At 42.5% G+C, this 12,865-nt stretch overlaps 1 protein-coding gene across 1 annotated transcript in view; it reads right to left on the bottom strand.

Annotated features, from left to right (window-relative positions):
* The window catches only part of PALM2AKAP2 (PALM2 and AKAP2 fusion), a 448,509-nt gene that overhangs the window by 250,756 nt on the left and 184,888 nt on the right, over window positions 1-12,865 (bottom strand). The window contains 1 exon segment of the mRNA XM_043566474.1: window positions 751-881. Coding sequence (XP_043422409.1) covers window positions 751-881 — 131 coding nt within the window.

Genomic DNA, 12,865 nt, shown 5'->3' with positions numbered 1-12,865 from the left:
GTGGGATGGGATGGAGGGGGAGATTCGGTTCCAAGGCATCTCTGATCACCACCTTCCACCCCCATCTCATATCTCTGGCTAGGTGTCCTGGGACCTGGTGTGACTACAGTTTTCAAGTGCAAACCTATGTTCTTGGTCCAACCACTGGCCACAGGAGGGTCACTTATCTCCCAGATGGAAATGTTCAGAACCTGGTTGACAACCATAAAGGAACCCAACTCACCCTCTGAGCAGAGCAAGCAGGCAACACAAAGTGAATTTTTAGAGCACAGGGGTGCCCTCATTCAGCTCTTCTATACTCTGTCCTTTCCATTCCAAAACCCCCTGCTATAGTTTCCCCACTTCAGATTGATCAAGTGTAGCAAATTTGAAAACAGACCCGCTCCAGCAGCAATAACAGCTAACAGCCTGATTCACAGGAGGAAAAGGACAAAAGCTGATGGAAGAACTCAAAAGCGGAGCAGTTATTGAAGGGGCAGGCTGCTTCCAACCCCTCCCTGGTCCAGGAAAACAACACTGTACCGAATGACAGCCCAATGCAATAATTAGTACCCAGAGTAATAACTCAGGGTTATCTGGAAAAGTTTAAAGGATACAAATGTATTCTGTTTAGGAATAGAATTCCGAAGCTCTGGGAAAGGGAGCTGGCACTGAGAAAGGCCCCCTAGAAGAGGGTAGTGGTTACTGCACTGTAACACCACAGTGTAGGGAGTGAGGGTGGAGAGGTGCCCTGGGCTGGGAACCACCTACCTCTGAATGTTATCTTCCAGTTGTTTGACTCTGAATTCATCCTCTTCAGACTGCCGCCTCCTGGCTTCCTCCTCTTCGGCAGTTCCAGCGGGGATACCCTGCAGCAGCCATTTTTCCCGAAGCACTTTGGACTGTGGGAGTGAGGGAAGAGAACAAACCAGATGATACCTTTCAGTCCACAGCCTTCTCAGTGTGGGCGGTGCCTCGGTTTTAGCTCCGCCCCTCATCTGTGTTCACCTGAATTGCTGCCTTTGCCTCCTCACTAATTTGGCTCCCTACTTCCCTCCCCTGGGGCCCAACCCCTAGAGAGCCACCAGAGGGATTTATTTCTACATTTTCTACTATAAAAAGTTTTTGAAAACATGTTTTTTCTAACAGAGGAAACTGAATAATGAATGCCACTGTACCTCATCTAGCTTTACAATGAGACAGTTTGCCGTATTTTCCCATATTTATCACCAAAGCATTTTAAAGGAAATAACAAACATCATGACATTTCACCCATAAGTATTTCAGTATTAATCTCTAAAACATAAGGACATTTTTCTGTGCAACTACAATTCCATTATATAATTTCTTAAGATCACCCAATATCAAGTCCATCTTAGGGTGTTTTTTCAAAAAGGTTAATTTATGTTATGGCTCTTCTTAGAAGCTCTTTAATGGGGGCTCTTGGGTGGCTCTGTCGGTTGAGCGTCTAACTCTTGATTTCCGCTCAGGTCATGATCCCACCTTGCACTGACAGCTGGGAGCCTGCTTGGGATTCTCTCTCTCCCTCTCTTTCTCTCTATCCCTCTCCCCTCCCCCCCCAATGAATAAACACTTAAAAAAGAAATAAGCTTTTTAATGATTCCCAACCATACTCAGCAGTGGTCTCCAAATGGTCTTAAAATAATGCACCCCACTTGTACCAGTGTACTAATATATTGTGGAGTGAAAGAAAAAGGCTTTGAGTCTCGGGTCAACAGTTCGGGAGGGAGCGATTACTGCTTTGAGAAGAGAAATGAAACAGCTCAAAAGAAAGGCATGTGGAAACTCCCTGAAACGAAGAGCAAGGCAAGGAAGGCATGGGAGAAGATTTTTGATTTGGGTTTCTACTACATGGTCCCTAGAAGGCAGATGGTGGCTATTGGATGTGTGCAGAGGCTGAACCCCGGGCATCATGGCCAAGCATCCCCTGGGCAGGTCAGCAGTCCTGGGAATGGAGGCCTGAAAGGGTGCACCCCCAAGTCTGCCAGAAGCAGGGCATGTGACCAGTTTTTCCCGGGTCCTATAATGGCTTTGAAGCCACTCAACATAGATCATGCATAGAATAAGCACTGGGTTCCCTGGCTTCAGGCATCACTTCCATCAGAATCTGGTTTGACCTCGTCAGGCAGGCTGAGCAAGGTAAAACAAAGGGAACCCTTTTGATGGCTAAGAGCCAGGCTATGCAGAGCTTGGAGCCAATTAAATAGGATTTACAGAAATGAAAGAGTGGAATATTTCTAATATTGTGGACACAGAATTCATACTTCAGTTTTCTTTCTACAGCTCTTAGCAAAAGACAGACAATTCCAGAGGCTCTCATTTTTCTTGAGATTAAGCAATAAAAGTCACTTATTATAAAGCTATAAAATGAGTTACTAAAAATTGCCAACATTTAGTATAGTAAGTTAGAATTCATTAACGGTTCTGGTTCACCATTGTATTGAGAAATCCAGCAGCCACACAGGGCTGTGAAGACCCTGCTGGATGTATAGGAGCAAGTTTCAATGTTTAGAATTCCAACACTTCGGAAGGGACTTTTTTTTAGCAACACATCAGTACGGTGTCCAAGCAGCCATGGTGTTCACTGAATGATTCTTGCTTTTTATTTATAAATCTTTGTTGGTGGAGGCCTGTTTGATTACTCTTACAGTGCATAAAGAAGCATATTTATATCACTTGACCTATTGCTTTCCATTCATTAAAGGCATGGGTCTGTTCATATGCAAGTGATTCATGATTATTTGCTAAAGTGATTGTAGACAGGAACCACCCTCATCCCAACAGACTTAAACAGCTAAACATCATTGGTAACCTGGTGCCTGCAAATTTATTTACAACTACCACCAAGGACAGTGTTAAAAAAGTACTTTAGGGGCGCCTGGGTGGCGCAGTCGGTTAAGCGTCCGACTTCAGCCAGGTCACGATCTCGTGGTCCGTGAGTTCGAGCCCCGCGTCAGGCTCTGGGCTGATGGCTCAGAGCCTGGAGCCTGTTTCCGATTCCGTGTCTCCCTCTCTCTCTGCCCCTCCCCCGTTCATGCTCTGTCTCTCTCTGTCCCCAAAAGAAATAACGTTGAAAAAAAAATAAAAAAAAAAGTACTTTAAAAATCTATAGAGCATTGTTTAATGATATAAAATCATGTGTAAAAGTTCACAGTACCAGGGTGCTGGGTGGCTCAGACGATTAAGTGTCAGACTCTTGACTTCAGATCAGGTCATGATCTCACAGTTTATGAGATGGAGCCCTGTGTTGGGCTCTGCTCTCACTGCATGGAGCCTCCTTAAGATTCTCCCTCTCCCTCTCTCTCTCCCCCTCTCTTCCCCCACCCAACTCGTGCACTCACTAGCTCGCTCTCTCTCTCTCAAAATAAATAAACATTAAAAAACTCACAGTATCATTTGTTGACATTGGTTGCTCTTTCTTCTGGGCTGAATTATGGCCCCCTTTCCCTACCAATTCCTATGTTGAAGTCCTAACCCCTACGACCTCATAACATAACCGTGTTTGGAAATAGGGTCTTTAAGGTTAAATGAGGTTATTGGGATGGGCTCTAATCCCATATGACTGGCGTCCTTATAAAAAGAGGACATGCACAGAAAGAAGACCATGTAAAGACACGTGAGGAAGACAGCCATCTACAAGCCAAGCAGAGAGCATGTGAAGAAGCAAGCCCTACTGACACATTGATCTTGGTTGGATTTGCAGCTTCCAGAATTGTGAGAAAATAATTTTTGTGGCTTAAGCCACCCAGTCTGTGGTGTTTGTCACAGCAGCCCTAGCAACTACTACATTCTCTGAAGCTTTATCACAGAGATGCTTCTTCCACTGGAAACTGGGGATGAGTGGGTTAAACTGATTTCTCTTCCTAAGTGGGTTATAGGGGAAAAAAAAACTCAAAAGCATTGTTCTCTACTCAAAATTCCCCAGATATCATGCTCACTTATGGTGAGAGGCTGGGCTGAACAGTGGTTAACAGCCTGAATTCTGGAGCCAGTCTGCCACTTACTAGCTGTGTGACCTTAGATAGTCTCCTCACCCTCATCAAACCTCAGTTTCCTCACCTGTAAGATGGATGTGATGACAGAGCCCATCTCAGGCTTGTCATGGGGATTAAATGCATTCATATGCTAAAAGTGCTGAACCCACACTTAGTACTAGAGAAATGTTTATTATTGCTGTTCATCCTGTTCCCCTGGCCTCTCCTCCCCTCATCTGAGAAAGAGCAGGTAAAATGCTACCTGAGGAACCTTCCTCCACTACCGCTGGTAGGATCCATGGCTCTCTTCTCTGCCTCCTCTAGCAGAGAGCATACTCTTGTGCACTTTCATACTGTTCTCAAATTCTTTCTTTTTATATCTTTCCTCCTATGGACTCCCAGCTCCTCAAAGGCTGGGACAATTCTTCATTCTCTTCTGCATCTCATTGCTGCCCCTAGCCTAGCTCCAGGGAATGAATGAGTAAAGGGGCGAGGTAGAAAAATCTTGATTTTTCTATCACGCTAATTCCTTGGGAGGGGGCTATCACACTTTCACTGGGCTCCCTCAGCTGAAATGTTTGACACTCACCTAGTTCAACTTATAGAGGGTAAAATCTCTATTAGGATTTTGGGAGACAGATCTACTGGCAACTTTGGTCTTAGAGTGTGCACCCTTCTGGAAAGGCAACCATGGACAGGCCCAGCTTTCTCTACCCTAGCAGGGATGTTACACAGCTAGGGCTTCTTGGAACATGACACTGGCTGCTCCTGGGAATGTTCTCTCTGCTCTTCTGCACACTGTGCCTCCTGCCACCAAGAAAGTGTCTAACTTCTCATTTCTGGCTGATTTAGCCTTAGCCATCTGTCAGCACCTCTGGAAAGAGCAGCCTGGTGACCATGAACACCGAAAGCACATACGCCCTCGGATCTGTCTCTTCTTTGGATAAGCCAGTGAGGTCACCAAAACATCCCCAACAGCTGGAGCCAAGAAGAGAGACACTAACAACAGGACAGTGGGTCTCGGAGAAGTCTGTTTCACAAAAGTGTTTTGATGTTACAGAAACAAACAAACAAACAAACAAAAAAGCAGAGTTGATTTTTTTCACTTGGACCCAAAGTGGTAATGCTGGGAAACCACCAATTCAAATACATTTACCACCAAAGATTCCCTTAACCTACACCAGATCCCCTCCTGTTGTCTCTGAGGGTCGGCTGTGTTATAGCCTTGGGACACAATGTACTTGTCCATTCTGATCACACACGCCCATTGGAAGCACTGGTTTCCCTGTAGTGTTCTGGCCTTTACTGGCTGCCTGAGTGTTTCAGAATTAAGTGACAGAGTACAGCAGAAGTGAAAACTAAAAATAAAAACTTTTCTTTCTTATGTTCAAAGAGCATATACCAAAAACAGATACCATAGTTTACAGGTGGTAAGAACTGTCAAAAGTTCACATTTGTCAAGTGGATGCAACGATGAAAAGTCAAGACAAGTAAAGGGCAGGCAGAGAGCTGGCAGTGGGCAAACAGAGTCTTGACAGGGGCTCCTTGGAGGGAAGGATGGAGGAGACGCTGAGGTTCATCTGGCTCTTCCTCCACACGTATGTCCAGCTTCAGAAAACAAAAGGAGAACAGAGCCTCGCATGCTGCAGTATGCGTAGGGCTCACCAGGAGAGCTTGCACAGAACCCCACTCCCGGCAATGTTGATTCTCAAAGTTCAAGATAGGGTCTGGGAATTTGAATTTTAACAGGCTCCCACATGATGCTGTCATTGACGCTGCTAGTCCAAGAACCTTGGTTTGAGTCACCCTTCATGAGAACCTGTGACTATCCAGATGTCTGGAGAATGCGTAAGCTTTGCCACTGGCTAGCCAAACACTGATCCGAAGAGGAGCTCTTCATCCTCCCACAGGCTGTCTCTCCTCCTGCATCCCCATCTCAGGAGCAGTGGTGTCCTCATCCATTCCCTACATGCCAGGCACTATGCCGGCTCCTGAAGACATTGCCTGGAAGACAGGCAGGTCCCCAACATCGCTGAGCCTTTGTCCCAATAAACAAGGGTGCAAGACCATTTCAGACTGTGATACCAGCATTGCAGGAAGTAGGTAGGACAATGTGAGAAACAGGGACCGATGGAAGACACTTTAGGTGGAAGAAGTCTCTGTGAGTACTTGAACATTTGAGCTGAGATCTGAGATCCAAGGAAGGGCATTTCAGGTGGAGAGACTGACAAATATAACAGCCCACATATGGGACAGAGTTTAGCATGTTTGTGGACCAGAAAGATCGCCCAAGTGGCTGGACCATAGTGAGTAGGGGGTGGGGAAGGGAAGGTAGAACAAGTTGAAGATGGAAAGGAAGGAAGGGGCCAGATTAGGTAGAGAACTGCAGATTTGCTAAGGAATGTGGCATTTGTCCTAAGTACTGTAGGAAGAAAACAGATTCAGAGGAACAGGATTACAAAGTATAAGTGATTGGATTCTATTATATCATCAGGTAATAGAGCATGTTAGCTTCAAACAGAGGATGAGCAGAAGCTATGGAAGGCATGAGGTGTATCTCAGAGGTAGAATCAACATGACTTGCTGACAGATTGGACATGGGGGTTGAGGGAAAGGGTGGGATTAAAGGTGACATAGATATTTGGTTTGAGCAAAAGGGTGGATGGTGGTATCATCATCCAGAGATTTGGAGAGATTAGAGGAAGAACAAGTACGAGAGGAGCAGAAAACCAAAACTTCCATTTAGGGCATATGATGCTTGAGAAGCTTAAAATGGAAGCAACACCCATCTAAGTGGACATGTCAGGAAAACAGCTGAATACAACAGCCTGGAGTTCAGGGGCCATCGGGACTGGAGACATCAATTTGGGAGTCATTGGTTCATATGTGATATTTGAAGCAATGGTACTGAGTGACGATGATGATGATAATCCTTATAGAACTCTTGCTGTTTAAAATACTTCACCTATAAATTCATTAAACTCTCACAAAAACCCCATGAGGTAGGTGCTAACATTAAGTAACTAACTCCTGGGCACACATTTAGTAAGACACGGCTCTGAGACTTGAAGCCAAATGGTGCACTCTGTCTAAGATGCCCAAGGACTCTCTTTTTCTCACATAGGATTTACAAAACCTTCAGGCACCGCTGACCTCCCCCTTACTCAGACGATCCCTCTCCAGGGTCTCTGACAGTGGGCTCCTCTCCCACTCACCCCTGACTTCCCACAATTAGGTGCTGTATCCTCTATTCATCCACAGTGGCTGATGCACAAGGCTATAGTTGAGGATGATAAATACTTGTTGAGTGAATGAATTATTTAAAAACCATGCACAAGCACTGTATTTTAGCAAATATAAAATCTTAGACTATTAAGGCTAAAGAAGACCTTAGAGATCATTTAATCAAACCTTTTACCCCAGCTTTACTGAGGTACAATTGACAAATGAAGTTGGAAATATTTAAAGGATACAACATGATTAATCAAACTTTTTAAATCTACAGATAAGATACCTGAGATGACACAATTTTTCAAGGTGATACAGGAAAGCACTGAGGAATGTCTGGGTGATCACTGGGTGGTGGTGGGGGGGGGCAGATGGGCAGTGGGAGATGAACTGAGACTAATCAGTCTCCAATTTTTTTCCTAACTGTAAATTTTTGAGTGTTTGTGTGTTTATTTATTTATTTATTTTTAATTATTTAAAATTTTTATTTTTTTATTTTTGAGAGAGAGAGAGCACGAGCAGGGGAGGAACATAGAGAGGGAGACCCAGAATCGGAAGCAGGCTCCAGGCTCTGAGCTGCTTGGGGCCCGAACATGGGGCTCGAACCCACGGACCACAAGATCATTACCTGAGCTGAAGTCAGTGACTTAAGTGACTAAGCCACCCAGGCGCCCCATTTTTTTAAATGTTTATTTATTTATTTTTAATTTTTGTAATGTTTATTTTTGAGAGAGAGAAAGAGAGAGAGAGATTGAGACAAAGCACGAACAGAGGAAGGGCAGAGAGAGAGGGAGATATAGAATCTGAAGCATGCTCCAGGCAATGAGCTGTCAGCACGGAGCCCAACACAGGGCTCGACCCACAAACCATGAGATCATGACCTGAGCTGAAGTCAGACACTTAACCGACTGAGCCACCCAGGTGGTCCTCTAACTGTAATTTTTATAAAGTCATATCTACCCATATTTTTACTTTATAATTCTGGCTTATAATTAGATAAGGCTTCCTCATTCTAGGGCTTTGAAAATATTTACCTGTGATTTCTTTTTACACTTTTATGGGTTTACTTTTTATTCCAAATCTCACATTCACCTGTCATCTGGGTCACACTGACACTGGCTGTGTTGGCAGATGCTGTTGGGAATCTGGTGAAATCCCACCTAATAGAAAATGGCTTAAACACAACGTGGGGTGACAGCTGTGTTGTGTTTTTGATCATCTGTGTCCCCTCTCTGTTCTCCTTCTCCTTCCCTGGGACACTTCCCTTCTTCCCCATTGACTCCTGGGAAGATCTTGGCTTGGTATTGAGCTTTTGTTACATGATTCAGTCCACACAGAAGCCAACCCAAGACTTCCTAGAGGAAACCCAGTTCTAACTTGTACTCAATCTGTTCGTAGGGCCAGTGGAGATGGGGACATGCTGGGAAAAAGGATGCGATGTAGAGTTCCTTTACACTGTGTGCCCTGCCTGCCTAGTCAAGATTTTAAAATTTAAACTGGCCTGTCATACACACTAATAACCAAGAAAAGTCTAAAATTAGTGCTAAAGGTTCACAATAGCGAGAGACACTATAACATCTTTGCAGCAAGTCTCCTGGTACCTTCAGGCTATGCAGCAAATGACCTTGGTGGGTTTACAATAAATATCTCGCAGGGTCACAATTTAGTCTTTGATTTTTTTTCATTCAATCTTCTTGAAAGAAAAGGCTGTAGTTTTTAAAATATAATGACAATTTTCATAGCTTGGATTAGGAAAAAAAACCTCTAGTCAGGGTTCCCTGCTCATAAATAAATAATTCACAGGCAGCTTATATATTGAAGATATGATATTAGCAATTTGATTCTGACAGTGCTGACTCTGTCATACAAACCTTTATAAATGTGACAGTTCCAAAGGGATTCATGTGGCAATACATACTGTGTGCCTACTCTTGCTGGGGCCTTGGACTGACCAATAAAATAGACAAATCTCTGGTAATTCGACCAAGAGACAAAAGGGAATATTAAATTTAGTCTGTCTGGTATAATATAATAGTTGATTTATTTTTTAAACTCACATTATCGCAAGTCACACAGTAAAAACAATAAGAATAAATAATTGTTTCCATGGAATAAAAAGCCAAGACAATTCTTCAAAGGAAGAATAATGATGGCTCTTGCCTTATGACATATTATTAATACATATTATATATTAAAAAGCTAGGGGGGTTAAATGAGGATGGTATTGGCACAGGGGTGGCAGATTCATGGAATTAAAAGAATCCGCAAAGGGTAGACTTGAACATAAGAGAGAAATATGTCTATGATAAAGAAGACATTTAAGTCAGTGAGAACAAGGATGAATTAATCAATAAATTCTGTTGAGACTCACCATCAGTAAAAAGTAAAGTTATTCCTATCTTATTTCCTATGGAAAAAAAATTCTAGATGGGTGAAAACTATTGGAAGCATAAGAAACATCACAGGTAAGTGTTTGAGATGGAGATGTTCTTTGCAAGGACAATATAAAAGTCAGATATGACAAAGCAAAAGAATTTAAGATGTGATTTCATAAAAATGACAAAGTTTTTATGAGAATTTAAAACAGCCCATCTACCAAAATCAAAAAAGAGGTCAAGGTTAATGTATTTTGGACCTGAATGTTAATACCATTTTATTTTACTCACAAGCTCATGAGGCCTGTTATCAAGGGTCACATACCTTACTCTACAAAAATATATCGGACAAAAAGCATAGAAGGATATACCTCTGTGTGAGTTACATCTGGTTGACAAGCACATAGTTGTTATGTTTTTTTCTTTATATTTTCCTGTGCTTTAACATTTTGCCTTTAAAATGATCGTCCATTCCTTTCTCTCATAATCAGCAAAAATAATTCAGCTACTAAAACTGCTTACTGGTACCATATGTGAGCACTTCTTGGAAATTCTTACATCACAAATATTAGATACCAAATATAGCTAAGATCCTCTAAAAAGAAATCTGAGGTTCCTTTGGTGAGGACTTCAAAGGATCTGGAGGTTTTTTAATCACTCGGGTGTAGTGGATATTTCAACATTCCACACTTTGGTCTTTCACTGCATTGTAGAATTTATTTATCGTCCATATATAAAGTAACAATATGCCATTTTGTGGCATCACTCACTGCATAGCCCTAAATATTGCAATTACCAAGAATATTAGCCAAATAAGCATCAAAACTATTGTCTTGCATTCTATTTATTTGCCTTGACAAGAGACCGATAAATCTAAATAATTCATACCTCATTGCATGAGAATAAGTATCCATAGACTATTTGATAATGAGAATTATGTCTTCATAAATATGAAATCTGATTCTAATGCTTTTCCATTTAACTTTGTACCAAGCACATATATTATTTTCCTTAGGGAGGATCTTAGATTTTATACATTAGTGAAATAATTAATTATTGACACATTTCTTAATATTTTGTACTTCAAGGAACTACTAATAACCAATAATGTCTCCATATGCTCTCAATTTTCTGGAGTCCATGAGAATATATTTGTAATAAAGAGATGATAATTGGCATCTCTCTAGACAAATTATTCAAAATGGAACATTTCACTTGAAGGAAACAGTGTCCTAGAGAAGGTTTGGTTTTGGAGAAAGTCATACCCTAGGGTTCAACTGGGGTTCCCTCACTTATAGTCTCCATGTTCTTGGGCAAATTACTTGACCTCACAAGTTTGTTTCCTCCCCTGTAAGACAGGGAAAGTAACACTTTGTGGCCATTATTGAGGGGATGTATGTAAAGTACCAGTACTAGTCTGAAGTACTAGGGACTCAGAAAAATCATGACTATTATCAAGGATAGGCAAAGGTATGACAAGGCTGCCGTGCCACCAGGAGAAAGCTGGCCGAGTCTCTACCAAGAGGCTCACAGAAGAACTATAACCCCAATGAACCTACTACCATCAAGGGGTGAGGCTGCCAAGCTCAAAACTGAATGATCACAGGGAAGATGACTCACACTATCAGGTTCCGTCAACAGCTAAATGATTTAAAGTAGAACATATTCCTTTCTGGTGCCTGCAGTGATCATATCTCTCAGTCAGGCACCACCAAAATAACTCAGTTATTTTGGGATGATGGGCTCAGAGCAAAGAGAGGCAGAGTCATGAGGGAGGTTTCACCTGAGCCAAGGTGAGGCTTGATGATTCTTCTGGCCTTACTGCAGACCCCGCCTCACCAGAGCAGAGATACTTGGTACCTGCCAGAGCTGGAGTCTTTCTTAAACCACCTTTGGGACCCATGAGTCTTTTTTTTTCCATTGTTCAAGGCTAGTTATCCACCCCCACTGTTTACATGGCCTTTCCCCAGGGAGAAAATGACAATGCATTGGTCTCCACTTACTAAATTGCCATCACTTTCAGTCATTTCTCCCCAGGTTACAGGAAGATCACCTAGGTAAAAGTGCTGGGTGTTCCCTTAGATAGCCAATTTCATCAACTATGTGAGAACTTTACCAACATGACTGTAAAGAAATATCTGATCCCCTTGTTTCCAAGTCTCTGAAGGAATCTCACTGATTCCACATGCAATACTAAGTCCTTTTTACTGTTATTTCTGTTGTTGGATAGATGGAAGGATGGAAGGATGAAAAGATGGATGAATGGATGGATGGATGGATGGATGGATGGATGGATGGATGGATACTGTGTGGAAATCAGCAATGAATGAGTCCTTGACATCTTATAAGAAGTATCTGATAAGAAGTGGGATAAAAAAAACCCAAAACACCTGATTTAATGTATTTATTGCCTGACTTTTGATTCAAGGAATGCAAAAGCAAAGAACCACACTGAGCTTAAAGAGGAGAGGGGCTGTCTGGTCAAAGACATGAAAAATCTACCTTTAACCAAGAATTCACTGAGCTTCTGGTACATTTTGGTGTCTTGTAAAGAGTGAGTCGACTGCACTGTGAGCCAGAGTCCCAGCTCTGTCCAGACTGACCTTGAAAAATCCACTCGGTTCTATTAAGCGCTTTTAAGTCCCCCTTTCTGTAAGAAGAAAATACTAACTTCAGCCCTCAATGCTTCCTCAGGGATGGTGTAAGGAAAGAGGAACAGCATGTGGGATATACTGTAAGCTTCTACAAAGAAAGGTCCATAAACAGATTTACACAATGAGTAAAGAGAAGTGGGCAATATTCTCAGCATCATGCTGCTTTTCTTCCTTTTAAACACATCTCTCTGGTTAAAGTTGATAGTAAACTGATAAATATGCTAAGCAGATTTAGGTCATGCTGCTATTTGAAATCAGCTTGCTGATAATTCTCATCTCGAGGATTCATTTAGCACAACCCTAATCTAGAGAAGAATGGAAAATACAACCACAAGGACCCATCGTGTTTAAAAGAATCAAAATTAGCTATACCTGGCATCACCCTGAAGAGTCAGCCCCAACCTTCCCAACCAGCCCCCTGAGCAATGCATATCTGCACATGAATGTCACGGCAACTCGAGTGAGCAGGAGAAGGCTTCCCTAAAAAAAGCCCAGAGCAGGAGAAGGCACGCAGAAACTTCCAGCTGGCCCCTGGAATGTGTTCACAGTATTCTGCAAGCCTGCAGAAAGCAGCATTCCACAGCCCGTGGAGTTCTTGTGTCAGTGACAGAGCTTTCTCGTACGCTGTACTCAA

Source organism: Prionailurus bengalensis, chromosome D4 (genome assembly GCF_016509475.1).
Source record: "Prionailurus bengalensis isolate Pbe53 chromosome D4, Fcat_Pben_1.1_paternal_pri, whole genome shotgun sequence".
NCBI classification, from domain to species: Eukaryota; Metazoa; Chordata; class Mammalia; order Carnivora; family Felidae; genus Prionailurus; species Prionailurus bengalensis.
This window is presented reverse-complemented; position numbering and strand designations above follow the sequence as displayed.